We start from the raw sequence: 27,946 nt of genomic DNA, 5'->3' as shown, positions 1-27,946 counted from the left end.
CAGCCATCGTGAACCTTCTTTTTCTCCAGCATCAATATCTTTCATTCTTTCGACCAATCTTCCTATGGTCCTGACTCAAGGTCCTGCACCAGCCTCATTGCCCTCCTGCAGACACATTTCTAGCTTATCAGTTCAAAATTGAAGTGAGTCCTGGAGCAAGGGGTTCCAAAGTGAGCATAAGTAACTGACATGTGCCTCATCCCTCTACAAGCCTCAGCCCAAAAATCTGCCAGGTCCCCACCTTGACCATCAAGCAGGACCAGGAACTATACATCAGATTTGTCTTGAGCACACATATCACCCTTCCCAGAAATTGATAATCAAATCAACATTACCTTTGCTCCTGAAAAGGGAGTGACTGTCTATCTAATGCTTTATGGTTCCACTTAATGTTCCTCTTCAGTAGAGTTATAGGCTTTCTAAGCCAAAGAACCTTTCTCTCATCACTGCTCTCTCCTCCCTCATCCAGGTCAGCTTCGTTCTTCCGGTGTCCCTATTCTGCTCTTCTCAACTCTACCATTGTACCCCCATGGAATGCCTGTTCTGATGTTAACAATCTGCTTTCGTATTAGACTTGTGCCCACCCTCACCCCCAGAGATTACTTTATGTTCATTTTGCATTTATTTACCTGCATACATGTTTCCTACCAAAAGAATGCACACTCCTTGAAAGGGCTGTAACTGATTCATGTCATCTTCAAATATCTAGCCCTCAGGACAGTACCTGGCACTTAGAAGGTGCTAAATAAATACTTGCTGGATTGAAAAGCTGTTATATGATTTCACCTTATTTGATTGGACCTGCTCTAGCCTTTCCAGATCTATTTTGGATCCTGACTGTTTGCGAGTATGATTTGTTCAAGGTCACATGGATAGTGGCCAACCCAAGCCTTCTGACACTCTCTTTTACAATGGCCATACAACCCACTATTATTAATTAATGTTAATCAGTTAAAATGACATATGTGAAAACAATAGATAAATTAACTGTATATACATGCATGCAAACATATTACATATATGTGTGTATACATACATAGATACATACATACATAGAAGATAAAGGGATTGGACTAGATGCTCTTTGAGATCCCTTCTTGATCTCAGCTCCAAGCCTAAGATCCTGTAAGTTACAAAAAGTTGTTGATCGGTTTGAAGTAATTAGAATTTTTCATCAAATCCATAGTATATAATACAGTATAGTTATAAACACAGAATTCAATAACAACGTAGCACAATATAATGCAATATGAAGTTATATATGTCTATATGTATGCATGTATATACACATGGGTATACATACAAACATACATGCATCTATGATACATGTACAGATACATGCAGGTATATACATATATAAAGTACAAACATACATATATGCAGGTGCATGGACACAGACCTGTAATTTCATTGATGTGGGGAATTCCTGGTGACAAAATTCCCTCTACTAAATGCAGATTGACACCTTTTTTTAAAAAAATTAATTTATTTACTTTTAGTTTTCAACATTCTCTTCCACAAGACTTTGAGTTCCAAATTTTCTCCCATCTTGCCCCTCCCCCACCTCAAGATGGTGTGCATTCTGAATACCTCTTCCTCTAATCTGCCCTCCCTTGTATCACCTTGCCCCTTCTTTTATCCCCTTCTTCTTCTATTTTCTTGCAAGGCAGGATAGATTTCTATACCCTATTGCCTGCACATCTTATTTCCAGTTGCATGTAAAAACAATTTTTAACATTTGTTTTCAAAGCTTTGGGTTCCAAATTCTTTCCCTTCCTCCCTACTTATCCACCCTCACTGAGATGGTGAGCAACTCGATACAGGTTATACATGTTGACAACTTTTTTTTTGTAAGTTATAGTTTATATAAGATGCTATAATTAACAAATTAAAATTAATATGAATATAAGATAATTACAGAATAGGAGAGTCACTATGGCATAGAGGACTGGCCTTGGAGTCAGGAAGACCTGGGTTGTAATTCCACCTTTGACACATTCTTGCCTTGCGACCCCCCACTCAAGTCACTAAACCTATCATCCTCTGGCCAACAACCTGCTTTGTTAGAGGTGATTTTGTTGTCTGGCAATTCTCTACGCTAATGAAGTCAAGTCTGTTCTCTATCACAGGAATACTTCCTTAAGGTTGTTATGTTGACATCTCAATCTGTCATTAAACCCTATGGATTGTCTGCTGTGTGCCTTCCTAACACCCTGTATGGATGGCTGGGGACACTTCAAGGTGTTTCTCATTGCACCTGGGTTACTTGCAATAGGATGCTATGGTAACAGGTGTTATGTAAATACAGGTGAAATGATAAGCTGTGTGGCTGAGCTTTGATGAGAATCTCCTGACAAGATCTATTCTTTATTATTGCTTCTTCAGAGAAATTTTCTCTTGCCTCCAAATACTATAATTGTAACATTTCTTTGGCTGAAGAAAAAAGGAATGAGTAGTTATAGCAATCAGTAAGCATTTATTAAGCACCTACTATGTGCAGGGCATTGGAATTGGTCCTGGGGACACAAGAAAAGAAAGGAAACAATCATTGCTCTCAAGTGACTTACATTTTTTTTAGGGAGATATTGCTAAAATGACAATATTTTGCCAATGTTTTGGGTGAAACACTCCCTGTCCCCGAACCAGTATTAGACATTAACATTAGCATCTCTCCAACTGAAGATTCCAGTGGAAATGGTCCCAAGAGTCCCCAAGTCATTGACATTTTGATTTGAAAACACTTCAGCTAACGTTCCATTCCAGAGTAAAAGGAAATATTGATGAATGTTAAATCATTGGTTAGATAGATGAGCAATCAGATAGAAATGGATAGATAGGTAGACAGCCAAAGCATCAAGTGAATGTTTATTATGTGTCAAACACTGTGCCCAATGAACTTTCTCTTACTACTGGCTCTTCTTTTCTTTCAAGCTTTCTTTATTTTTTGATGCTTTCTCTATCAGTCTTGCCTATCCTTGCCTTGTTCTCTCTCCCTTTTGTCTCAGCCCTTTACTTGGCTTCTCTGTCTGCCACATCTCCTCTAGCACTCTGCTGCTGTCTGCCTAGTCTAGAACATATCATCACTTCTTCAATGGAGATGGATTCCTGCTGCCCCACCGACATTCCCAGGACCTCTTTTTCACAGATGGCAATCCTACTGGCCCTCAGCCAGTCTTGCAGATGAATGTTTTCAGTCTTCAAGAGAAAGACTGTCTGTCAGTTATTAAGGTGTTCATTGATTATGACATTAAATAGCTGTCACAGGAGAGATTCTCACAAGTATCAAATTGTTGGAGCTTTTCTTAAAAATACATAAATCTGTTAATGTCAGATTTGTCCATCTACAGGGTGAGATTTCCCAGGAAGTCTGTAGCTTTTTATATCTAAACTATTTTCCAACTTTGCCAGTTGGGGAAAAAAAGATAATCTCAAATTCAAGACATTCTTAGTATAGAAGAAAAAAAAGATGATGGGACCCACATAAACTAAGATCAGGCAACTTTCTAATTTAGTCAAACGTTGCTTTCCCAAGAAGACCTGTCCATCATATTGAGATATCCTACAAAGGCTTACCTTACAGAAAGGACTCTGTTCTTGCTTTCTTGAAGAGATACTGGCGACATCTTAGGGTTCGAGAGGTATCTCTGAGGGATTGAGGTATCTCTCTAATACTATCAGCTTGAGCCCCCATTACAACATCTTTCTCCTGTTGTTAACTACCAGTGATGCACACTCTAGTTCTATTTAACTATTTGACATTGATTAGCTTTTGCAAAGAGGCATTTGCTTTAGAGATACAGTAATAATAGAACATCACCCCAGCACAGTGGTGGCATGCCTTCATTTTTGCAGAGAATGGACTCATGCTTAATGAGTTTTCTACATAGCACTGGTCCCACCAAGGCCCTGTCCAGATGTGGTCTCACTGCTAAATGAGTTTTGGTCTCAGCCATCATTAGGTGGGAATGTCCTGAAGTTTCTTCCTTTGTCACTCTTCAAAGAATACATGCTGGACTGACTGGCTAAAGCCTTGGCTCAGACTCCATTCCCAGGCATCCATCTCTGATCCCTTTCATCTAAAAGGCAAGAACAAATAACTGTGCAAAGAGTCAAGGTTCAGAGTCATGGATCACATGTTGGCCTTGGAAGGGAAGGGCATTTAGACTGTCCCCAGGTGGGGCTGGTAAGATAGGCAAGGACCAATGTGTGAAGGCATGGCCTTGTGTGCTACACATCATCCTCACCATCCTAGCTCGCATTTATATATTGCTTCAAAGTTTGCAAAGCATTTTACAAATATTATTTCATTTCCACCCACAATAACCCTTTAGGGTAGATACTATTATAATTCCCCTTTTCCAGTTGAGGAGGAGACAGAGTTAAAAAGAGGTTAAGTGACTTGCCTAGGACATACAATTTTTGTTGTTATTTTTCAGTTGTTTTAGTTGTATCTGACTCTTCATGGATAGAGTTGGTGGATAGATTGCCAGCCTGGAGACAGGAAGACCTGAGTTCAAATCTGGCTTCAGACACTTACTAACTGTGTCTGACTGGACAAGCCATTTAACCTTGTTTGCCTCAGTTTTCTCATCCGAAAAAGCTCTGGAGAAGGAAATTGCTTAACATTCTGGTGTCTCTGCCAAGAAAATGCTAACACGGGTCATGAAGAGTCACAAAGGCCCTAGAGAGATGAGAGAGAACAGGAAAGGTCTCCAGAAGGTCTCCACAAAGACCTGTGATTTCCTCCAGGTGAGAGCTCTTTCCATTGTGAAATCTCTCCACAGTGAATGACAGCTCATCTATAATTCACAGTCTTAGGGAGCTGCTTGGTTCTTAGAAGGGGTGAACAACTTGATCATACGGTTAGCAGTATCAGAGGTGATATCCTGCCTTCAGGATCAGCATTCGATCCACAGGTGTGTATTGGGGGTTCCAGGAGCACTAGCACATCTGGTGTGGAGGTGCCAAGCCCTCGTCTGGGCTGCTCATGCGCCTCTGGGGTCCGCCTTTCACCCAACTCTCACCTGTAGCTCCAAGAAGGCGTTGCATGCACGTTGGCCACAAATTGGTAAAGCCATCTCGGCAGATGGGCCAGATCAGGGCCTCAGATCCATCAGTGAGTGAGGGAGATGTCTACACCAAGCATGTCAAAATCCCCCTGGTGGAATGCATGGACGAGACCAATGTGTTTCAGTGGCCACGGAGGCGCTGTGCAGTGCTTACAGCTTGGTCACACATCAAAGATGCCATCCTAGGCCACTCCGGTTGTCTGAATTTTTGTCCTGCCGTTGGACTTTGATAACACTGGAAGAGAGAGTGAGGCTGAAGATTTAGTGCAACTCTGCCTCACTTACATTCAATTCGTGCACGAGTCGAGACGTCACCCGTGATGTCATTGATCTTGTTTAAAATGGAAGAACAAATGACAGTCCACTGCCCCAGGATGCCACAAAGCGCAAAGTGACGATTACGTGATTTTACTGAACTGGCTCTGGTGAGTCTACTTTGTGGGATGGCTCTCTGGGGCTTTTCGGGGGAAGCGTCTGTGGTAACAAGACAATCACTATCAATAATAATACTTCAAAGCTTTTTTTCTAAAGTCAAGCTAGGCCACGTGCCTAAGTGTGCCACGGTCAATGAGAAATCTGTGAACTGCCTTTTTTGTCCCTTTGTGCTAGCCCCAGAGCTCATACGCATGTGGCTTACAAGCCTCACTGTGCAACTTCACCTAAGGTGCACTCAGACATTACTTTCATTGAAAATCAAAACCAAACCACAGAGTCTGTGAGGGGAAGATCACAGACACAGAAGCTCAGCCTTGGCCTTGAGAATCACTATCAATTTCCTCTTCCTCCTCGCTGATCCTAAAAAAAAAAAACCCTTCAGAGGGATCCCTGATGTAGTACTGGCTGCAGGATGAGAATGCCCAGCCATAGGCCAAGGGTAGGAGAGTCCCAGCATCAGTGGGGATTAAACTGAGAGGTGGTTGGTTTCCTTGAATAGAGTAAAAAAGACAAAACAAAGTTTAGTTCACAAAGTGGAGGGTGGAGATCACTGAGACTTCAGCACCTGTGCCTTTTCAAAAGTAATGAAATAATTAGAAGTTAAGCCACCTCGGAATTGGGGTTATTTTTTCCACCTCAAATGAGATCCAGGTTCAGTCATTAAGAGACTCCAGTCCAAGGGCTTAGAAACAACTAAACAACAGCTAAGGCAGGTGGTTCTCTCTCTCTTCCTCTTCTCTCTCTCTCTTCTCTCTCTCTCTCTCTCTCTCTCTCTTCTCTCTCTCTCTCTCTCTCTCTCTCTCTCTCTCTCTCTCTCTCTCTCCTCTCTCACTCTTTCTCTCTATCTCTCTCCTCTGTCTCTCTCTCTCTGTCTCTGCCTCCCTCTCTTCCTCTCCCTGTCTCTCTGTCTTTCTCTCTCTGTCTCTTTCTCTCTGTCTCTCTCTCCTCTCTCTGTCTCTGCCCATCTCTGTCTCTCTCTCCCTCTCTTTCTCTCTCTCTCCTTCCTTTCTCCCTCTCTTTCTCTCTGTCTCTCTCCATCTGTGTCTCTCTCTCTGTCTCTCTCTCTCTTTCCCTCCCTCCCTCTCTCTCTCTCTTTCTCTTTCCCTTCCTTCCTCCCTCCCCCTCCTCTCACATCTCTCAATCTCTCTTCCTCTTCTCTCTCACTCTCTCTCTCTCTGTCTCTGTCTTTCTCTCTTTCTTTTCCTCCCTTCCTCCCCCTCCTCTCTCTTGTCTCTCAATTTCTCTCTCTCTCTCTCACTCTCTGTGATGCCTCAATCTGCCTGTCTATAGCTTTCTATCTGTCCCCCTTATTACAATACTTAAACAGCTTTCCACTTTGCCTGTGCTTTGCCAAGGCTGGCCTTGCCCCTCACTGCAGCTGTACAGGTTTATGTGATATTGGACCACGTTCTTGCTTCCTCCTCCTCACCGAGGAGAGGTCTTTTCCCTGTTTTCTGCAGACAGGCCTGCAGGATCAGCACCATACTGCAGCACAGATTTCAAGTACTGTGAAAACCATGGCCATTGAAGAGGTTTGGAGAGCCTTTGAACTTCCCCTGGAAGGCCTAAAGCGACTGGCCAGGAGTCGTTGGTCCCCCTTTGGGGGATTATGTGAATCAGGCTTGTGTTAATGGGAGGAATGGGAGAAATGCTCCCATGCCCTCCAGGACTATGTGTTCTTGGTGAGCTCCTCCCTCAGTGTGTCTATTGCATCATCTCTACATCGAAGCTATCTGACTTGCTGCTGAAACTTCCTATATGTTCTGACTCCCAAATTAGGCTGTGAGCCTCTTGAGAACAGGGACTGCCTTGCTTCTCTGTTCAAATCTTCAGCACTTGGCCCAGTGCTTTGTAATTTTGATCTTTCCATTCTGGGACAGGTACTTGCTGTCAAAATGCTACATTGCTTAAGTTTCAATTTTTGTCACTTTAGGACACAGATTACATCATTCTTGGGAGAAATGCCCGACTTAGACTGCCTGTGGGAGTCTAACTGAACTACAATCCCTCCCAGGCAACCCTGGGAAAATCTAGGACTTGGTGGAACTACATTCCATCAAAGCCAGAAATGCTGGATTCCCACAAAGCTCAGCCAGTGGCTCAGTTACATATCACAAATATAAGGAGTGAAAATAAATGGGACTGCTATAGGACTGGAGAGGCCATCTATGGCCACCATCTTTCTTCTAATAAAAGACTGGAGGAAGAGATTGTTACCTGGGTCTTGGGTCAGGTGGAGAACATTCTTTCATATGATATAAGAAAAGGAAACTATTTTTTGTAATAGGAAATATTTATTTTGAAGTCCACCACTGAAAGCCAAGGAAAGGCGAGGAGCATAGGTCGGTCCTTCACTGATGGATGTGTTGGTACCTATAAAATATTGTTATTATTATACTATGAATTTATGCAACTATTGAGATTTTCCCATTGTGAGGTAAGCCAAACAGAATGCAAAAGTACTTTTTTTAAAAATTGGATTTGTCACTTAATTGGTACAGGGAATTATTTCCTAATGAGGAATGGAATACCAATGTTTGTCAACACAAGTTCTGTGATTCATATTCCTTGACAGTTGCCTGGGACATTGAGAGGTTAATTAACTTGTTCTGTCAGAAAGTGTCAAAGGCAGGAACCAAACAGAAGTCTTTGTAACTTTAAGGCTGACTGTATCCACTATACCATAATGCCATTCAAGTATCTCTTAACAAACAGAAAATTGTGCTTTTTAATACTTATTGACTGCCTTAATAACCAGTAGAGTTTGCGTATGCCTGATCTTCTCAGTGACTCTCTGTATAGTTGTGGTGGCATGTTCCTCGGGTTCAAGCGAGGGCTGTTTTGTTATTTCTATCCTTAAGATGCCATCTCAGTCAATGAACTTGCTTTGAGTTCATTGTTCTTACTGGCTGACTATTACAGGTAAATGCAATGGTCAAGTCTCATGAGATAAAGTTGTAATCATGCAGATCCACAGAGTACACTGAACTCATGGTAGTCACCACCACCCTATGAATCCAACTTTGAATTTGAGAAGCAGGACACCTCACTACTAATACTGCTAAATAGATAGATAAAGCATCCATTCTTATTTGACTGTGTTAAGCACTGGTAATACAAATACACACATACAAAGAGATGGTCTCTGCTCTCCCTACTATTAGGGGAAGATAAATCGCAACGGGGAGCCAGAAATCAGGGCTGGGAATGCAGAAAGGGTACCTGTGAAGGAGTATGGTAGCTGTTGGGGAAGTGGAGCAGTATGGAAAGTAAGTTAATGAAATGGAAGCAGGGCTTCTACTATTTGTGGTACCACTTCTGTTCTTACTATTGTTACTCCTCTTCCAAAGACTAATGTCATCATTATTGTTATTATGTAATATATTATATATTATTAATATAATAAATATGTTATTAGTATAATATATTATTATTGCTACTGCTGGTGCTCGGCTAATACTACAATTTCCACTATAGCTTCTCCTCTTGCTGCTAATGCTACCATTATTACCATTATTCAAGATAAAGGTAACTCATCAGAAAAGCTCCCACTTTTGTTTCCCTTCCAAAGGGCTTTCCTTTCAACAAGGATGCTATGCGTCTTATTCCCATTTTACTGAGTGGTAAACTAAGGCAGCCTGTCCAGGTACATGTTAGAAGAGCCAGGACTCAAATCTGGGTTGTCTGACTTAAGACCAATTCCCTTTTGCATTGCTCTACATTGCTCAAATCCAGGCTTTTACTTCCTGTGCTATCCATCCTTTCCTGTCCTAAACTCCAACCCTCCAGACCCACCACCCTTCAGTTCTGTGCCACATCATCACCAATGAACCAGTCATACTCTCTTCCCTTCCATATCCTGACCCTTTGATGAAGCAGTTCAGTTCTGCCCTATTGAGAACCTGTCCCCCTTGTCCTATCATCAATCAAGCCTTGCCAAGCTCCAGCCTTGAATGCTTCTCATCATCCACCACCTTTGTTCCTATTCATGTGACGTTGGGCGGGGTTGGAGGAAGCTATGCATTCATGCTAGCTGAATCCACTAGACATTGGTAACTACACAATCTCAAGTACAACAAGGAAATCCTTTTGTACCTCTCTAATCAATTCACCCTCCTATTTATCCCAGTTGCTTTTCCAAACCTTTTCATCTCTCTCTGAGCCATCCCTTCACACCTCAGCTGTGTGCCATAATTCATACTTCACCAAAGCAACTGAGGCCTTTTGGTGAGACTTCCCTTTTCTCTCCTTCTCACCACACATTCCTGAGAAGTCATTCCTGACTACCTTGTCCTTCACTTTTTTCTAAGACAAAGAGGTGGCCCTTTTCTTTGCCAAAGTAGAAGTCCCTCTCTGTAAATACCCTTAATCCCATCTCATCTCGTCTTCTCCAGCAATTGCCCCTTTAACATTCCCATTCTCCTAATATCCAGTCCTGCTCAATCTACTGGTTTCTTCCCTGCTGCCATTAAACACACCTATATCTCCTTCATCTGCTAAAAAAAAAACAAACAGAAAAAAAAACCTCACTCTTCATCCTACCATCTCTGCTAGCTGTCATGTTTTTTTTTCTCTACCCTTCATGACTAAACTCCTTGAGAAAACCCTCTAAATGTATTATCTTTCCTCTTTTCTCTTTTCCTCGATTCTAAACTCTAGAGTTGGGCTTCCAGCCTCATCATTCAGCTGAAATTGAGACATAGAAACATAGATCTAAAGTCACCAACATGAATTCTTAATTACAAAATCGAAGGGCTTATTTCCAACCCCCATTCTTCTTAGCTCCTCTGCAACATTTGATCTTGTCAACCACCCTCTTCTACTGCATATCTATTCCTCTCTAAGTTTTCATAACACTGCTCTCTTTCTCCTGGTTGTCCTCTTACCCGTCTGACCACTCCTTCTCAGTCTCTTTTGCTGGATCTTCATCCAGGTCTTGCCCACTAAATGTGGGAGGTCCCCAAGTCTCTATTGCAGGCTTGCTTCTTCCTCCATTATCTCCCATGATGAGCTCACCACAACCCAAGGGTTCAATTATTATCTCTATGAGTGTCATTCCCAGGTCTAAATATCTAGTCTCTCTCCTGACTTTCAGTCTCACATTTTCAACTGCCTACATTGATGTCAAACTGAATGTCCTGTAGACATCTTAAACTCAATACGCCCACAACTGAACTCAGTATTTCCCCCCATAAATCCTCTCTTTCCATTTTTTTTCTATCACTTTTGAGGGTACCATCATTGTACCAGGCACTCAGGTTTGTAATCTAGGTATCACTCTTAACTAGTAACTCTCTTTCTCCTCATATCAAATCAGCTGCCAGATCCTCTCACTTCTGTCTTTGTAGCATCTCTGCTATATGTGCCTCCCCCTCTTCTGACACTGCCATCAGCCAGGTGCAGACTCTCATCACTTCATAGCTGAGCAATGATTGCCAAAGCCTTTGGCTGGTCTCCCTGCCTCACGTTTGTTCTCATTCCAGTCCAGCCTTTACTCACCTGTCAAATTAATTTTCCTAAAGCCCAGATCTGACCATCTCACTCTGCTATTTAATAAACCTCAGTGGCTCCCTATCACCTCCAGGATTATATGTGACATCCACTTTAGCACTTAAAATCCTTCATAACTGGGCACCCTCCTACCTTTGCAATTTACTCCCTTCTCACTTGTTTTCACGTACTATTCTTCCCTCAACAAGACACTCTTCCTCCAAGTTGTTCATTTTTCCTGGCTGGCCCTCCTGCCTGGAATGCTGTCTTTCCTCATCTCCCCCTTCTGGCTTCCTTGGTTTTCTTCAAGGCTCAACTAAAACCCTACCCTCTTCAAGAGTGCCTCCCCCTGTTGATTATGTCCAGTTTATCCTATACGTCTACAGAATTGTTTAATGTTGTCTCCCCCATTAGATTGTAAGCTCTTTGAGCTGAGGGACACCCCCTCCCCTTTTCTATGTATTCTCAGTGCTAAGCACAATGCCTGATCCATAGCAGGGGTTTAATGAGGCTTTGTTGGCTGAGTAACTTGGCTGAAATTCTCTTCTACTTTTTGGCTTCCCTGATTTCTTTGAGACTCAGCTCAAATCTCCCTTTCTTGAGGGCACCTCTCCGTGGCCCTCCTTTTTCCCTTCATGCTAGTTGGCTTTTCCTCTGAAATGACCTTTCCTTTGAATTCGTATATCTTATATGTCCAAGTCTTTGAAAGTTGTCTCTCCTGTAGAATGGGAGCTAAAGAACAAGGCTGGTATATTTGTCTTTCTTCGTATCCCAAGCACTTAGTGAAGAGCCTAGCATGTAGGATGCACTTCGAGCTTCTTCCCTGGCTGCCCTACTGCCTGAAGAAGACATGGAGACCACTTAATAGTTAATTGTGGTGCCTGCATTAAAAAAGTTGTCCAAAGTAGATTTTTCCCAGAACAGAATGAAATGGCCCAGATTTCTGAATGATGTAACTTTGGAATGACCACCACGATAGTCTTGCAGCCGTGCAAATATTCCATAATCCATCCTGAGCTACTCTTCTCATTCACCATTCATTTAAAGCTGCAAGTTAAGAAAAACAATCAAAGTAGAAACACTGGATTTCAGTCTCTCTTATTTTGTTTTCTGCTATTTTTAGGTCACTTGGATGGATCCATGTCCATATTTTTAGCATTTTTTTTTCTGGTAGTTGAAACCACTCAGCCATCGTTTGTTAATAAATAGCAAATGGGAACCATAAATGCAGTTGTCTCCTCGAAGGTATAATTTGAAGGAGAGACCAGAAAGAAAGACAACTATGATCTCAATGGAAAGCTGACATTTGGGAAACAAAGTGCATGCTGCCTGTAGACCATGCTGCCCAGTGCTGAACACTCTGGGGTGGTGTGATGAGGGGGAAGGAAGAGACTTTCTAAATGGGGGAACTCCGAAGGCCAACAATGAGGTGATTCTTCCAATTGTTCCTGACAATTAATCTGTGCCAACAGTCATTACCAAGGTGAAGTGACCTGGACTTTGGCCCAGAGCATGGAATTTGGAAGGAGTGCTGACAGAACAGCCCGAGTTTTGCACCTAGTTAACAAGAAGGATTAGTTAGAAAAAGATGCTTCCAGATAATGGCTTCCTGAATCCCGAGTCCCTCGATTTTGGAGTTGGCACACCCCTGGTGAGTTCTTTCCTGACCCAGGGCCTGCCCTTCCCTTCCCAGCATTAATCTCCCTTAAAATGGCCTCAGGGTGTACAGGAGTCTCTATCACCCTCTTCAACTGAATTGAAGGTGCAGTTAGTGCTTTTTGCCTCTGGCATATGGTTATAGCTCTGTGTGCCAAAGGTACCACCATTATTAAGAAAGAGGCAATTTAAGCAGGATTTTTTAACTCATAAAGAACTTATTTATGTTCACATATTTAGAACTTAAAACTATGTCGCCTTTTTTTTTTGAGCAATGGAAAGAAGTCCTATGAAAGGGAAAGGCATTTATTAAGCTCTAGCTAGTACTAACTAGTTAGGCAGTAAGCATTTATACATACATACATACATACATATATATATATATATATATATATACATATATATATATATACATATATACACATATATATACATATATATAAGCATATATATGTGTGTATATATGTGTATGTATATATATGTGTGTGCATATGTGTGTGTGTGTGTGTGTGTATGAGAAACCAATGGGAAATATTGAATCAAGGCATTAAAATTATGGAGAATCAGGAAAGGCTTCTTACATAAGATTGAGCAATTCCCAGCAATTGAACCGAGAAGCCAGGGGAGCCAAAGAGTTCTAGGAGGAAAAGAGTTGTAGGTGTGGAGGACAGAATGTGAAAATGCCTGGAGTCTGAATATGGAGTACCTTGTACGAGGAACAGCAAAGAGGTCGTATGCGTGGGGTGTAAGGTATAAAAAGACCTTAAAAGTAGGAGGGGAAAAGGTTTTGAAAGGACTTAAAAGGCAAAGACAGGATGTTATATACTTACCGCTGGAGGGGACTAGACTTTATTTAATGGGGGTGGGGGGAGGGTGACGTGGTCAGAGCTGCAATAAAGGCATTAAGTCCTGGTGATACAAATTCTGGCAAGCAGGACAGTTTCTGCCCTCAAGAAGCTTATGTTCTTTTTTTTTTTTTTGGTGACTCTGTTTGGATTTAATAAAGAGAGAAGAATTCAGAGGTGCCTCGTCCTGAGCAGCATGGGTTTAAGAAGGAGCTTATGTTCTAATAGGGGAAGTCAACACATAACAGGGAACACGAGTTGGTGGAGTGGTTTGGAAAGGGGCATGAAGTGGCAACCTGGATGACCTATCTGAGTCTAGGGGGTACATAGAGTCTTAATTGGGGAAAAGCAGGAGGGCAAGAAAGGCCGTCAGTAAGGGTGGGAAATGAAGCAATGAAAGAAGGGAGGATTGGAGAGAAGATGTGGCTCCAAGGAAGGAAGGGCTGGTCTGGATGGTACATGTGGGCTCATTAATTTAGAGGTGAGAGGGACCTCAAGGATGTCTAGTGCAATCCTCTCAATTTACTGCTGAAGAAACTGGGGTCCCGAGAGCAGAAGTGATTTCCCAAGGTTGCAGTTAGAATACCTAGCAGGGTCATGTCCCCAAGTCCTCTCCAAATTCAGTACCTTTGGAAGGATGCTGTTCTCCAGACATAGCCTCTTTATTCCTACAGCAAGGAAGGGATCAGATAACCTGGGCCTGTTGAATTCAAAACCTATTCCTCTCAAATAGAAGCCTCTTCTGTCTTGGGAGAAAGTAGTCATTGAGAGAAAGCAGTTTCTTATTTCCTCTCGTGTGTTGGACTTTATTGAGAATCCAGGCCTCAGCATCAGGCCTTCCTGGCAATGCACAAAACCCATCCACGGAGGAAGAGAAAATTTCTCCTGAGCATGAAAGCTGAAACTTCCCAACAAAAGACCATGTAAGGAAATATCCTAGCCCTTCAGTTTGGGGGCAGACCTTGAAGTCCCCTAAACCTGAAATACTTTAGAAAACAAGCCAATTCTAGAACATCTCCATTTCTGGCTGAAAAGCTGAGAAATTTTTTTTTTTTGGAACTTGTTCAATCACTATCTTTTAAATGCCCAGAGCACTGAGTTTCCTCGGTATGGAGAGTAGGATTGAGTAGAAAAATAAGAGCTCTTCTTCTCCCTTTCCTCCATATAAACCACACAGCATAAAAACATGTGTGTGTGTGTGTGTGTGTGTGTGTGTGTGTGTGTGTGTGTGTGTGTATACAGATGTGGTCAGAGGCAGCATGAGGTCATGGATAAGTCACAAAGTCCTGAGTGCAAGTCCTCCCTTGAGCATCTGAGTTGTCTGACAAAGGCCAAGTCATTTAATCTTTCAATACTTCAGACAATTTTCTAAGACACAGTTCTGGTTTTGTTTTTCATGGACTCCTCAGGCAATGTAGTAAAATCTAAAGATACTATCTAAGAATCACCTTTTCAAATAATTGAAGGAAATGCTAAAGGTTCATAACAATAAAGATGTAATTTTTTCCCATGCAAGTTTATGGACTCTATCCACTTGAGAGACCATGGACACCAGTTGAAGAATCTGCTTTTAGACCATAGGTGGTGGTAAAAGACACTAATTTGATGAAGCCACAGGGCTAAGCTACAATAAATACATTGCTTAGTTAGGTATCATGTAGAGAGAGAACAATGGGTGACAGAGGCTTAGCCCCATGCACTCCATTGGTATTAATTTAACATTGAAAGAATTAGAGGGGGGCAGCTAGGTGACTCAGCTGATAGAGCACTGGCTCTGAAGTCAGGAGGACCTGAGTTCAAATCCGGCCTCAGACCAAAACACTTGACACTTGTTAGCTGTTGTGACCCTGGGCAAGTCACTTAACCCCAATTGCAAAGTAAAAAAGAGAGAGAATTAGAGGCAGCCCTAAGGATCCATGATTGGATGCCCATATAGAATTTGTGGGAGCAAAGAGAAAGTTGCTGATTGAGATTTGAAGGCATGAGTCAGTTTTGGATTCCCACTAATGAAGACAGTGAGAGCTCTATTTTATCACAGAAAAGGAATATGGATGGTGGAGTGAAAACACAGTCCTACTTGGCAAGTCAAAATGTCAAGGAAGGAAAATTAAATTCCTTATTAGCCTTCTAATGGCAGAAGTCAACCTCCAGCAAAAATTGAAATATACTGATGGCCCCAGAAAATACATCTTTTCATTGGTTACATCAGTTACTTTTAAAATATTTTCAGTTGTCTTCTTCAGCTCCTGCACCTTTCCATCTGCGCTTTTGATCATTAGCTGAATTTGAATTCCCCCAAATGCTTTACAAATGTACAGCATGACCCTTAGGTTTATTCTATGTATTTAGTTCTAATTGTCACTAATTGAGTCTTAAGGCTGATGTAGAGTGAACCAGAAAGGACTTTGAACTTGGAGTCAGATCTCTGCTCAGAACCTGGTTCTGATATCTTCTGGTGTGACTTTGGGCCACTCACTAAACCTCACAGGGTCAACGCTCTTCATCTGTACAATGAGTAGAGTAATGGTCACACCACCTGATCAGGCTGATGCTGATCCAGGGTTTTCTGAATTTTAAAGTGGTATAGAAGTGTGAATTATAGCTAGAAATTAGTTAGCCTTTTAGAATTTATTATGCTGTCCATGGTGGGACAATTGTGTCATTTATAGAGAATGCTTTGCGAACAGTAAAACACTCTAGGAATGTGAGCTATTTGACCTCATGAAGTACTTTTTTTTTTTTGGCTAGGTAGTGGGGTTAAGTGACTTGCCCAGGGTCACACAGCTAGTAAGTGTTATGTGTCTGAGGCCGGATTTGAACTCAGGTCCTCCTGAATCCAGGGCTGGTGCTCTATCCACTATGCCACCTAGCTGCCCCCCTCATCAAGTACTTTAAGATTTCATTTGGAGATTTTTGCTTTTTATCAGTTGGGGCTGATGACATCATCTTAGCTTTTAATTATATCTTGCCCCAGAATAGCCCTGAAAAAAATCACATATTTTCTGTCATGTAAACAAATAAATAAAATTAAATACAATTACACCAAAACTCATCTTAACTTGTGATTTTTCCACATTTTTTTCCACTTGTGAGTTTTATTCTGAGACTGTTTGGAGATAAAAATATTTGAGTGAAACAGTGTCTTTCCTATCCTACCTACAGACCTTTCCCCTTTAGCCAAGACAGTAGGCCTTTGTAGTTCAAGATACTTGAGTATGATGAGCTAGTCAAAGAGAGGACAAAGATGTGACTTTTGTCAACTTGGTAACTTCTAGTGTGGGAACTTCATCCCCTAAAGAAATTATTAGGTCTAAGTGTTTGAAAAGGCTTGGGAAAACGTCTGAAGCACCAGGAAATAATCCACTTTGCCCAGCGTTACCAGAGCTCCTGAAGATCGGATGTGCGCTTTGACCCCAGTTGTTCCTAACTCCAAGCTCATCATTCCACCCGAGTGTGGTGCAGTGGAGTTCCATTTGGAGTGAGAGGGCTTGGAGTTGGTACTGCCCACTACCTTTGTGACCTTGGTAAGTCATTCAGTTCATTTGTCCTAGTCCCTAAAATGAAGGGGTGGCTAGCCTGGATTTTATTTTACAATTCCTTCTGGCTCTAAGTCTGTGATCCCCTGTGTCTCTCCCAAAAGGCAAATGACCCTTCTGAGCACTCACCTCGGCTTAACAAAGGGATGAGACAAACCCTTTCAGCGGAAATCATTTATTTCAATTAAAATAGAACATTTATCAGACTCAAGATGAGATCACCAGTGTGTACAAAATTTACAGGTTGTGGGTAAATTGTGGACACTGTGGCACTTTTAGAAAAATAATTAAAAGTTTGGGAGCATGTACAGGGAAATGCCACATTGGATATTTACAACACAGTAATTTACTGCAAACAGTCACTGGAGAGAGTTCGTTTCCTACAGAAACAAAGCCGTTTTTGCACTCCAGACTTCCGGAAGGAGCGTTTGGAGAGTGCAACTGTAAACACAGCAAGTGTCCTTCCCCGAAAAGGTTCGATGGCAAGCACAGGAGTCCATCAGCAGCCATCATTCACAAGGGCAGTTCAGGGTTTCTGGCAGGTGTGAAGCCTAGAAGCGCCATTGGTTAAGTGATCTTTCTGAACTCGGCAGGACAGGCCGTCTGCGCAGAAACAGCGCTGGAAAATCTCCAAGCCGTGAGAGCCTTTTCTTCTGTGCTTGGTGCACACTTGACCTTCCTTGAGCACGGGCTTGCAGATCTTGGACCAGAAATGTCGAGCGCAGCAAAGGCCATCGGCGCAATCGGAGGAGCGGAGGCAAACGGCACCTTCCTGACCTGGGGAAGAGAGCAAAGGGAGACGTGCGGAGAATCAATTAGCCAGTCAGCATTTACCAAAGAGAAAAGGTAGCAATCCGTGACCTCAGGGAGCTTCCATTCTCTGAGACACCGTAAATCTGAGAGAAGAAGCATGACTGAGCATAACATCCTGCTTCTGATCATAGTCATTACGTGACCAGGGGCCATTCATTGAACCCCTCAATACCTCGGGCAACTGTCTGTAGTAAACAGTCTATATCAGCGGCAGTGGTTTCTTATATCACTGGAATTATTGCTGTGGGCTGTAATAATTTAGGCTTAAAAAGTACTCTCAGATCATTGGATTTCTCTGGGGATGCGGGGAGCCTCAGAGGCCATCTACTTTAATCTCTTCACTTGACAAATAAGGAAACTGAGGCCCAGGGGAGGTAAGTGACTTGCCCGGGCAGTGAGCAGCAGCAAAGTCAGGACTAAGACTTAGATCTGTGGGTGGACTCTAAACTCATTCTGTGATGACTTTCTTTTTCATAACAACACTATGGACCAGGTAATATAAATATTCTCATTTTACTGAAACTATTCTTGATGGGGAAGAGGAGTTAGATTTCTTCTTCTTGACCTCAGAGTTGGGGGCGGGAAAAACGTTTATGTAGTCCCTACAGTGTGCAGAGGCACTGTGCTAAGCACTTTTTTTGCTGAGATGGGAACCAGGAGCGGCGGGTGGAGGTAAAGAGGTCAATTTAGGCTTGAAGTCAGGGGGGAAAATCAAACAACTTGATAATGAAGCTCCAAAGTGAAATGGCTGCCTCAGGAGGTGGTAGGGTCCCCCTCCTTTGATGACTTCAGTCAGAGGCTGAATAACCAATTGACAGGTAAGGGTTAGAAGGGATTGTTGTCCAGACAAAGGTTCAGACTGGATGGTTCCTGATAAACCTTCTAATTCTTGAGATTCTGTGATTCATAGAATTGTAGCACTTTGGAGGTAGGGGAAACATCTTGTCCAACAGCCGCCTTTTTTTTTTAATTAAGGAAACTGAAGCTCAGAGATATTAAAGGACTTTCCCAAGGTCATATAGATAGTAGAGTCAAGATATGAATCCAGGTCCTCTGAGAACAAACCTAGTACTCTTTTTACTCTACCTCACTACTCCATTTCCCTGGGATTCAGAGAAGTTATTTACTGGCAGCAAGTAAATAACAGAGTTGAGATAACAATCCTGGTCTCCAATCCTAAATTCAAAGGTCTGCCCTTGCTTCTTGGGGAGGAGAGCAGGACACCATCACTGGAAGGGAGGAGGGTCATGTATTCTCTTACCTTTGGTCTTGGCAGATGGAGTGGTCCTCCTAGGCTGGCCTTCTAAGAGACTGTGGTCATTATTCACCGGTTCTGTGGTCATCTCATCCATTTCTACTGCATGTAAGTGGTTCTGATCCAAAAGCACACATATCCCTAAAAAAGCAACAGGCACTGGTCAAGGGCTGAAGTCTCTGACTTCAGATACCTTCCATCCAGGTCACTTTATCCCAGGGTCATAACCCCTTCAGTGAACCATCATTTTACATGCCCCCCCACCTCTCTCTCAGTTTATAATAGAGGTGAAGATATAAAGCTGGAAGGGAGCTTAGAGGTTATCAGTTAAAACCTCCTCATTTTCTAGATGAGGGCCCCAAGGAACTAAGAGGTCAGAGCAGTAGTAAGTGCTGAGCTGCCTATCCCTGCTACTCATATCCAACAATAAAAAGGCCAGAATCCAGAGTTTTTAAAGCACTTTATGTGTACAACTGAGTTTGTGTGAACATACCAGTTTTGGGGATTGGAGGTTTTGAGGTTTGTGACACCAAATTAAAAACACACTCACACATGCAGATAAGGATTTTGTTGCATATCTATAGCATGACTCAGATGAAAGAGTCTAGATTCAAAGCCAGAAGATCTTGGTTCAAAGCCTAGCTGACCCACTTACTAGCTCTGAGACTCTGCCCAAGTTGCCAGATCCATAGATCCCAGATCCCTAGGTCTTAGCTGCCTCATCAGTGGGATCCAAGATAGAGAAGTGGGAGGGACTATAGAGGTCAGCTAATCAGAGCATCAGATCTAGGGCTCCAAGGAGCCTCAGAGGCCCCCAGGCCAACCCCTCATCCTACAGATGAGGAAATAGTCTCAACTTTCCCAAGGCCACACCACCAGTAAAGGACAAAGTCGGGTTGGGGAGCCAAGCCTGCTAACTCCCCACTAGGGTCTCCTATTGTACTACCCAAGAAGGGGTTAGATTAGATGATCTCAGAGACTCCTTGAAGATAAATCTTTGCTCTTACGCACATTCAGATGATCAAAGCTCTAGTATCAGAGGCAAGATCGGAACCTAAGCCTTTGGACTCCATTCTTTCCACTGGATCATGCATGTTCTTTTGAAACAAGAGTCATTTACTGTAGTCATTGGATAATTTCTATTTCTATTCTAGGTCTACTTCAATTAAAATGTAAACAAATGGAAAAATAAAGTGAGTAGCAATTAAAGTACACCCAGCCCCTCTTGGTGCTGCTCTGGGCACTGGGACACCTTTCTTATGTAGCTCCTAATCCTCTCCTCCAAAACAAAGCTTTATTGAGAACCTAGTAACTTGAGTTATTAGTCTCTAAAACTAATGGGAGCGAATGACCTTAACAGGTGGTGGTGGTCATGGTGGTGATGGGAGTGGTGGTGGTGGTAGTAGCTGTAGCAGTAGCAGTAGTAGTAGTAGTAGTAGCAGCTGAGTCTCCCAACAACACTGCAAAATCCATGCTATTATTATCATTTAACATCCATTAAGCACCTCTTTTGTGCCAAGCCTTGTGTTAAGGGTAGGGGAGACAAAGAAAATCGAAAGACAGTCCTTACCCTCAAGGAGCTCACACTCTATTGGGAGAAGACTGGCAGAAAAAGCTATGTACAACCAAGATATGCACAGGAGGAAACCAAGGGGGTACAGAACTTAAATAGCCTTCCCAGGATTACCCAGCTAATAAGTAAACGTCTAAATCCAGAAGCCTTGGATTCCTTATTGCAAGGCCAGCACTCTGTCTGCTCTGCCTCCATAGCAGTCTAGGTTTCAGACTGGCAAGGGACCCAAGAGAAAAAGCATAAAGTCCAAAGCCTCATTTTACATCAGCTGGAGGAGAAAGGGGCTGGGCAGAGGTGGGACAAGGGTCTCGACCTTGGGGTTACAAAAGCAGTATAGTGTCAGGGCTAGGATTCAGATGTAGGTGCTGATTCCAAACATCTTTCTTTTCACTGCAATTGATTGCCCCGATTACTACTACTACTACCACTACTACCACCAGCACCAGCAGCACCACTAGCACCACTAGCACCACTAGCACCACCACTAGTTGTCATTTCTGTGGCACCCTTAAGGTTTGCATGCTTTCTCGCTGGGTGCCATCAGAAAGAGAAATGCCAAGGTAAGTCCTCTGGGTCCAGGCTTCCTACCATCTCCTTCCTCTCTTCTTAAAAGGGAGAAAGGGAAATTCTTTTTCTTCAGAAGCTGTAACCTCCTGTGTGGATTCCCTACGTGGGGAGAGGGCTCCAGTTCTCCACTTTTTGCCCCCAGAGACCAAGCTAGGGGAGCCCCAGGTAAAAGCTAAGTGAGGCCCAGGTGAGGCACGCACCGGGGTCCAGGACGGCGTCAGGGTCACTCACCATTGCTGCAGTAGTTTCCCGGACAGCACATGACGGTACGCTGGCATCGCCTGCGGCGCTTCCGACAGGGTAGGCAGATCTGCACTCCGATGCTGCCGCCGCCGCCGCCGCCGCCGCCGCCGCCGCCTAGGCTACTAACGCCCCGGGAGCCAGTGTCGCAGTACTCTTCCAGACCGCAATCCTTGTCATCCACACACATAAAATGTTGCTGTAGAGAGAAGATGGGGAGGGCGTGGTGAGACCTCTGAGCCGGCTAAGAAGGATCCTAGGACTTGGAGCTGACAGTGACCTGCCTTGTAGAGCCTCCCGCCACAAACCTTTACTTTACAAAAGAGGAAACTGAGGCCCAAATAGGTTAAATCACTTTCCCTAGGTCACAAAGTTCATACAAAAACAAACAAAAATGAAAACAGAAAAACAAACAACTAAAAAACAAAAACAAAAACAAAAACACGAAGTCAGAATCTGAACCCGGTCGACTGGGGTATTTCACTCCTGTCTTTGAATAGCCCTGGTGCTCAACCCAGTGTCCAGCACACAGTAAACTCCTAAAAAAAGGCATAGTGATGGATTGTTTTGAGCTGGAAGGGTCCTTTCAGATCCAAACTCTTAATTTTAGAGAAGAAACTGATGTTGGCAGCAGCCCGCGGTGGGCTATATTCAGAGAATGCCAGCGCTGCTCTTAACTACCTGAGCGACTTGGTGAGAGTCACCCCTCCTCGCCCCTTTCTGAATCCCAGTTTCCCTAGTTCTGGAAATAAAGGGGTTAAATGACCTCCAAAGTCCTTTCCAACTTTCGATCCCTAATCCTTTCCGTACCATTCTAGATTTGAACCAGTTGGTTCGCTAGGATTGAGGGCACGCAGGGTGCGAAGCTGGTGACGAAGTTGGTGCGGGCCGGGCATCCTCGGGCGAGAGCTCACCCATTACGACGCGCCGTGTTCTCCCCGAGCCCCTCAGCCATCATCCGCAAAGAGAGAGTAGTCACCACCCCCTTTCTCAGAAAGCTCCTGGAGCCCCACTCCGCCCCTACCAGGCATCTCCCCAGTTCGCCTAGAGTTCACTCCCAGGAGCATTTCCCTGCGATCCCTCTCTGTCCATCAGAGTCTGCAGAGGAACTCTCTGGTCCCCAAGCTGGTGCTGCCCTAGACTCCCACAGCCCCTTTCCATCCTCCACAGTCTAGGATGGCCCCCAGGCGAGGTGCCCACCTGGTGTTTGTTGTCCACGTGCATGTACCCGTTGGGTCGGTCGAACAGGACGCTGTCCCCGGGCGCCACGCTAACTGCCCAGAAGGGGACCAGTCCCGCACTGCTGCCGCCGCCGCCACCGCCGCCGCCACCGCCGCCACCGGGCCCCGAGTGCCCGTTCTTGATGGCGTTGGAGTTCACCAGCACAGTGTTCAGCGTCGCGGCCGCCGGGGCGCACGGCGGGCAGCAGAGAGCCGCGGCCAACGCTAGCAGAAACCGGGCCGCCCCCGCAGCCAGGGCGGGGGCCAGGGCTGGCATCTCGGCTGTGGTGATGACGAGGAAGAGGCAGGGAGATAGACTGAGACAGAGACACAGACACAGACAAACAAGGACGGAGAGCGGGGGAGAGCGGGGGAGCGCGGACGCAATGGCCCAAGGGCGCACGGACAGCCCCGTGGGAAGCAAGTCCTGCGCCGCCGCTTACGGCTCCCGGCTCGTCTGACTGCCCGGCTTCTGGACACTCTCGGCTCCCCGGCTCCCCGGTTCTCAGTCGAGGCAACAGCGGCAGCTGAGAGCAGCCCAGGAACAGCCAACCAGAACTCCCGAGTGCTGTTGGATGGGCAGGCAGCTCTGTCTCGGGTCGCTGCCACCGCCGCCGCCTTTATACTCCTAGCCCCTGTTTCTGCCCGCCCCCTCAGGGCCACTACAAAGCCCGGGATGGTATTTCAAAGCGTTGGAGAGGGGCTGGGAGGGGGTGTGTGAATGCCTACGCGGGAGGGGGGGAGGGAGAAGAGGGGGCTGGGGCTGACACTCCCCTCCTCTCCTTTTCCTCTCCCTTTCCCCCCTGCTCCCTCCTGCTTCTGGTCCCAGGCTCCGCAGCGGTGGGCAGGCGCGCCGGGCTCCCGCCCGGGAGGAAAATCGAAGTTTCCGAGGCTGCCCAGGACTTAGCTAAGGGAGGGGAACCCCTAGGATCCTCGCCCGCATCCTGAATCAGGGTCTCCAGGCCCCGGCATCGGAGACACTCTTTTTAGCCCTGTGGGCCTGTCTTCGCACACCAGGTCCCCCTATGCGGTGTACTCAAAGGCGATTTTTGCTCGAACTAGGCACATTGTCGCCCCGGGGGCTGTAACGGAAACAGCGCCGGGAGAAAGGGAGACCTTGTCTCCGAACAAGCATGGAGTAGGAGTGCTGGACTTGCAGTCCGAAGACTTGAATACGAACGCTGCCGCAGACATTGTGTGGCTCTGGACAAGTCAGCCTCAGTTTCCTCATATCTAAATTGGGGATATTAACAATACTTTCCTCCCAGGGTTGTTGTGAAGATCAAATAAGGCAACGTAAGTGAGGATCAAATAAGTAAAGCGCTCTGGAAACCCCAAAGCGTTATATAAATGGTAGCTATTATTATGAGGATACCGAATCTCTGAAAGTTTAAGTCAAGTTCCCAGGATCACTTAGCTAATAAGTGTCCAAGGTAGGATTTAAACTCCTATCTTCCTCACTCCAGGTACAGCACTTATCTATCCACTGTCTTGTGCAGTAGCTGTATCCAGAGTCAGGACGACTTGGACCCTTCCTCAGACACTTAGTAGGTGCATCACCCTAGGCAAGTAACATAACTTCCTTGGGACTTAGTTTCCTCAACTGTAATATGAGGCGATTGCACTATGCCAATGTATTTGATAATTATTTCACTATGATTGTTTTCCTTTGTAATTCTATGAGAAGGGGTCCATACAACTGACCAGGTTGTCAAAGGGGTACATGGGATATTTGTCTGGCCTAGACAAGTCCCTGCTAGCTCTAGTCTAGAACTATGTAGCTGTGTGATCCTAAGTAAGTCGCCTCACATCTCTGAGTTTCTGTTTTTCCACACTTACTAATTCAACAATTACTTACTAAGCATTTGCTCTGAGGAAGTCACTGTGGATTCACATACAAAAATAAAAATGACCCTACCCTCAGAAAACTTGCATTCTATTCCACTGGGAAAATATCATGCACAAATAGATTAATATATACAAAATCTGGGGGAGATGGGTGTGTTTATGGATAAAGAAATCCCAAATAACTTGAGGAGGGTCAATCTGTGAAATGGGAGAAGTAATCCCTGTAGTGGCCTCACTACACTGGGGTGTTGTGAGGGTTCAAAGAGACGGTGTTTGAAAGGAACTTCACAATCCATAAAGCTAGAGAGAACCTTTACCTCTCACTGAGCTTCCAATAAGCCAAAATAAACATAACGCTCTAGCTAAGCTTCCTGCGTAATTTATTCATTAAGTACTTAGTTGGGGGGGGGGGAGGTGGTTGTGGTGGTGTGTTTGGAGTGCAGAGACTGGGCAGGGGCTGGTCCTACAGCAGTCTTTCCCTCGGGATTCTCCTTACCCAGGTCTCTCTGTCTATGTTTGTCTGGGTCTATGTGCTCATGTGTCTGTAGTTCTGGGTCTGTGTATCTGTGTCTCTGTCTCTGTCTGTCTGTCTGAATCTCTCCCCCCACCCCTCCCCTGCGGAAGGGGGAGGGGATTTGCACATCAAAAGCCTAGTCGAAAAGAAAGGCTGCTCTCAATTCCCTTTTGAAGAGACAATCTGGGGGGGGGAGGGAGGCAGAGCCTGGCCTTTGGACAGTAGATGAGGGCTGCAGATGAGACGAAAGAGGGAGACAGACAGGAAGCAGCAACTGGTGTCTTTCCTATAACTGGCCAAGAACTCTTGCTATCCTTGGGCAGGGTGGCATAGGAGCTAGAGGCAGGGTGGAGTAGTGGGGAGGGTCAAGGAGGCTTGTCCTACTAGCAGGAGAGACAGGTATTCAGATCCCTCTGACCTGAGCTCTGCGACCATGGGAAAGACACGCTTCCTCTAAGCCTCAGTGTTCTCTTCTGTAAACTGGGGATAATAATCCCTGAAGTGCCTACCTCAAAGGCAGTTGGGAGGCTTCAAGGAGATGTCAAGTGCTTGGCAGCAGTGAAAGGGCTCCATAAAAATCGAGACTTACATTTGTATTTTTGTCCTTTGGTCTGATCCCTCAATATCTGTGAGAGAAACAAAAATGGGCAGATGAGAGCTGCAAAGCTTACTAACTCAAATGAATACTGATACACATATGCACGCACACACAAACACATACACACGTGCACATATACATGCACATGCACTCACACAGGATCTAGGCTCCAGGCTGGAGGAAGAATGCTGAGGGTCTGTCCTGCTCCTAAGTCTTCCAGGGTTTACTATACTGGTTTTGGAGAATTTGTTCCAGGAAGTACAAGAATTCCATTACTTATTCTTTCTCCTCTCCCCACTCCCCTCCCACCAAGGAAGGAAAGTCTGATTAATGTTGTTGTTGTTGTCGTTGTTTTTAATGCTCTAATGTATTTATCTTGAGTTGTGTACTTTCAACTTTATTTCAATACAAGAAATATTATCCAGTGCTTACTGTATGCAGAGAACAGTATTAAGGGCTGGGGAACTGCAAAGTTCAGAGAAGGGACCCCTGACCTCTTGGAGTTCATAGACGGGGATGGAGGCATGACGCTTTCTCTTCTTTTTCTTCTTCCTCTTTTTCTCCTCTTGCACCTTTTCCTTATCTTCCTGTCATTATCATCGTCATTTTCCTCCTTCTCTCCTTTTTCCTCCTCCTCCTCCTCCTTCTCCTCCTCCTCCTCCTCCTCCTCCTCCTCCTCCTCTTCTCTTTCCTCTTCTTCCTCCTCTTTTCTTGAAAACAATTCCAAAGGCAAAGGGGAAGGAAAAAAATAGTCAGGTATGCAGATATACCGAGAAAAAGAGCTTTGGATTTGGGGAAGGTAGAGCTGAGTTCTAGTCTCCGATGACTGTGTGGCCTTGAGCAAGTCCTTTTCCCTTTATGGGCCTCAGTTTGCTCATTTATAAAACCTGATGATCTCTAAGGTGCCTTTATCTTTAACAGCTACACTCCTAGCAGTTCTGGATGCTTCTTCTTAAAACAAGGACTCTTCGGAACAGAAACGCCTAAATGTCTCTTTCAATTCACTCCTCTATTTTCTCATTCTTTTCCTTACTCTCCACTATGTTCCTCCTTTCCCCAGGCCATCTATGACAAACATTTTTACTGACTTTTTGGGGAGGTCGAAGGTTGGGGGGGCGGGGGCTGGGTGTCTCAGTAGGTGGCAAAGTGGGTAGAGTTGATGGCCCTGGAATCAGGAAGACTCATCTCTGTGAGTTCAAATCCAGCCTCAGATACTTACTAGCTGTGTGATTCTGGACAAGTCACTTCACCCTGCTTGCCTCAGTTTCCTTAACTATAACATGAGCTGGAGAAGTATATGGCAAACCATTACAGTGTTTTTACCAAGAAAACCCCAAAGAGGGTCACAAAAGAACCAGGCACAACTGGACAACAAACTCTATGTGGGATATTCTATGGAAGCTATCGACCCTCCTATATTGATGGTATGAATGTCTGTCTCGATAGCACACCTGTCCTCTTTCCCATTATAATGTAAGCTCTGGGTAGGCAGAGGCCTTTGCATCTCTATTTGCCAACAGCATGCTTTACACATAATAGCTGCTAAATCAATGTTTATTGAATGAACTGCCAGAAACCCTTCACTTAGAAACTAAAAGTTGTTGCCACACCAATGTGTACTTGACATGGAGAGAATGAAAAGAAGTCCCTCTCTCTCCCCCCCCACCCTCCTCACACTTTATCTTCTTCGGAGATTTTCAGGATAAAAATTTACAAGCATATTGGCTGTTTAAAAGCAACAGCAATATGCCAACAACACTTGACTTTTCCTGGGCACTAGGTAGGGAGCACCACTTTTTTTGGAGGGGATGTTAGACATACCATTGAAGAATTCACTGGGTACTCTGTACTTCGATGGTTTAACCTATATGTCATTATTACTTATGTACTCGAGGTGAGATCCCTCCCACAACTAGTCTTTATGACACATTTTCCTAGCATGACTGTCCAACCTATTGTCTTTAATTAAGTGAGAAGACAGAGAAGACTTCGGATTGCCACAGCCTGGAAAGATGAATATAGGGCAGCATGGCAAAGAAGGGAGAAGCTCTGGATTCCTCGCTGGGTTTTTATTGGTATCAGAAATTCCCTTGCCAACACTTTACACCTTGGAGTTTCAGGTAGGGAGCTGCCCTTAGGGGCCGTGGGCCGGAGTGATGTTTTTGGTGGCTGCATGTGTCAGAAGCAGGATTGAACCCAGGCCTTCCTCATTCCCAGGCCAGTCCTTTATCCCCATTATATCACAATATACACCTAGGAGTTGGGAAATGATACCTTTTTGAGCTAG

At 44.4% G+C, this 27,946-nt stretch overlaps 1 protein-coding gene across 1 annotated transcript; it reads right to left on the bottom strand.

Moving 5' to 3' along the window:
- Positions 1 to 17,201: 17,201 nt before the first annotated feature.
- DKK1 (dickkopf Wnt signaling pathway inhibitor 1) lies at positions 17,202 to 23,296 on the bottom strand. The gene is made up of 4 exons (XM_020974967.2): positions 22,680 to 23,296; positions 21,471 to 21,678; positions 19,106 to 19,240; positions 17,202 to 17,808 (listed from the first exon to the last, which is right to left on the bottom strand). Exons 1-4 carry the CDS (start codon positions 22,974 to 22,976, stop codon positions 17,558 to 17,560), a joined length of 891 nt encoding a protein of 296 aa, XP_020830626.1. The 5' UTR covers positions 22,977 to 23,296; the 3' UTR covers positions 17,202 to 17,557.
- Between the last annotated feature and the right edge of the window lie 4,650 nt (positions 23,297 to 27,946).

This window comes from Phascolarctos cinereus, unplaced genomic scaffold (genome assembly GCF_003287225.1).
Source record: "Phascolarctos cinereus isolate Bilbo 61053 unplaced genomic scaffold, phaCin_HiC Scaffold_3;HRSCAF=262, whole genome shotgun sequence".
Taxonomy (NCBI): Eukaryota; Metazoa; Chordata; class Mammalia; order Diprotodontia; family Phascolarctidae; genus Phascolarctos; species Phascolarctos cinereus.
This window is presented reverse-complemented; position numbering and strand designations above follow the sequence as displayed.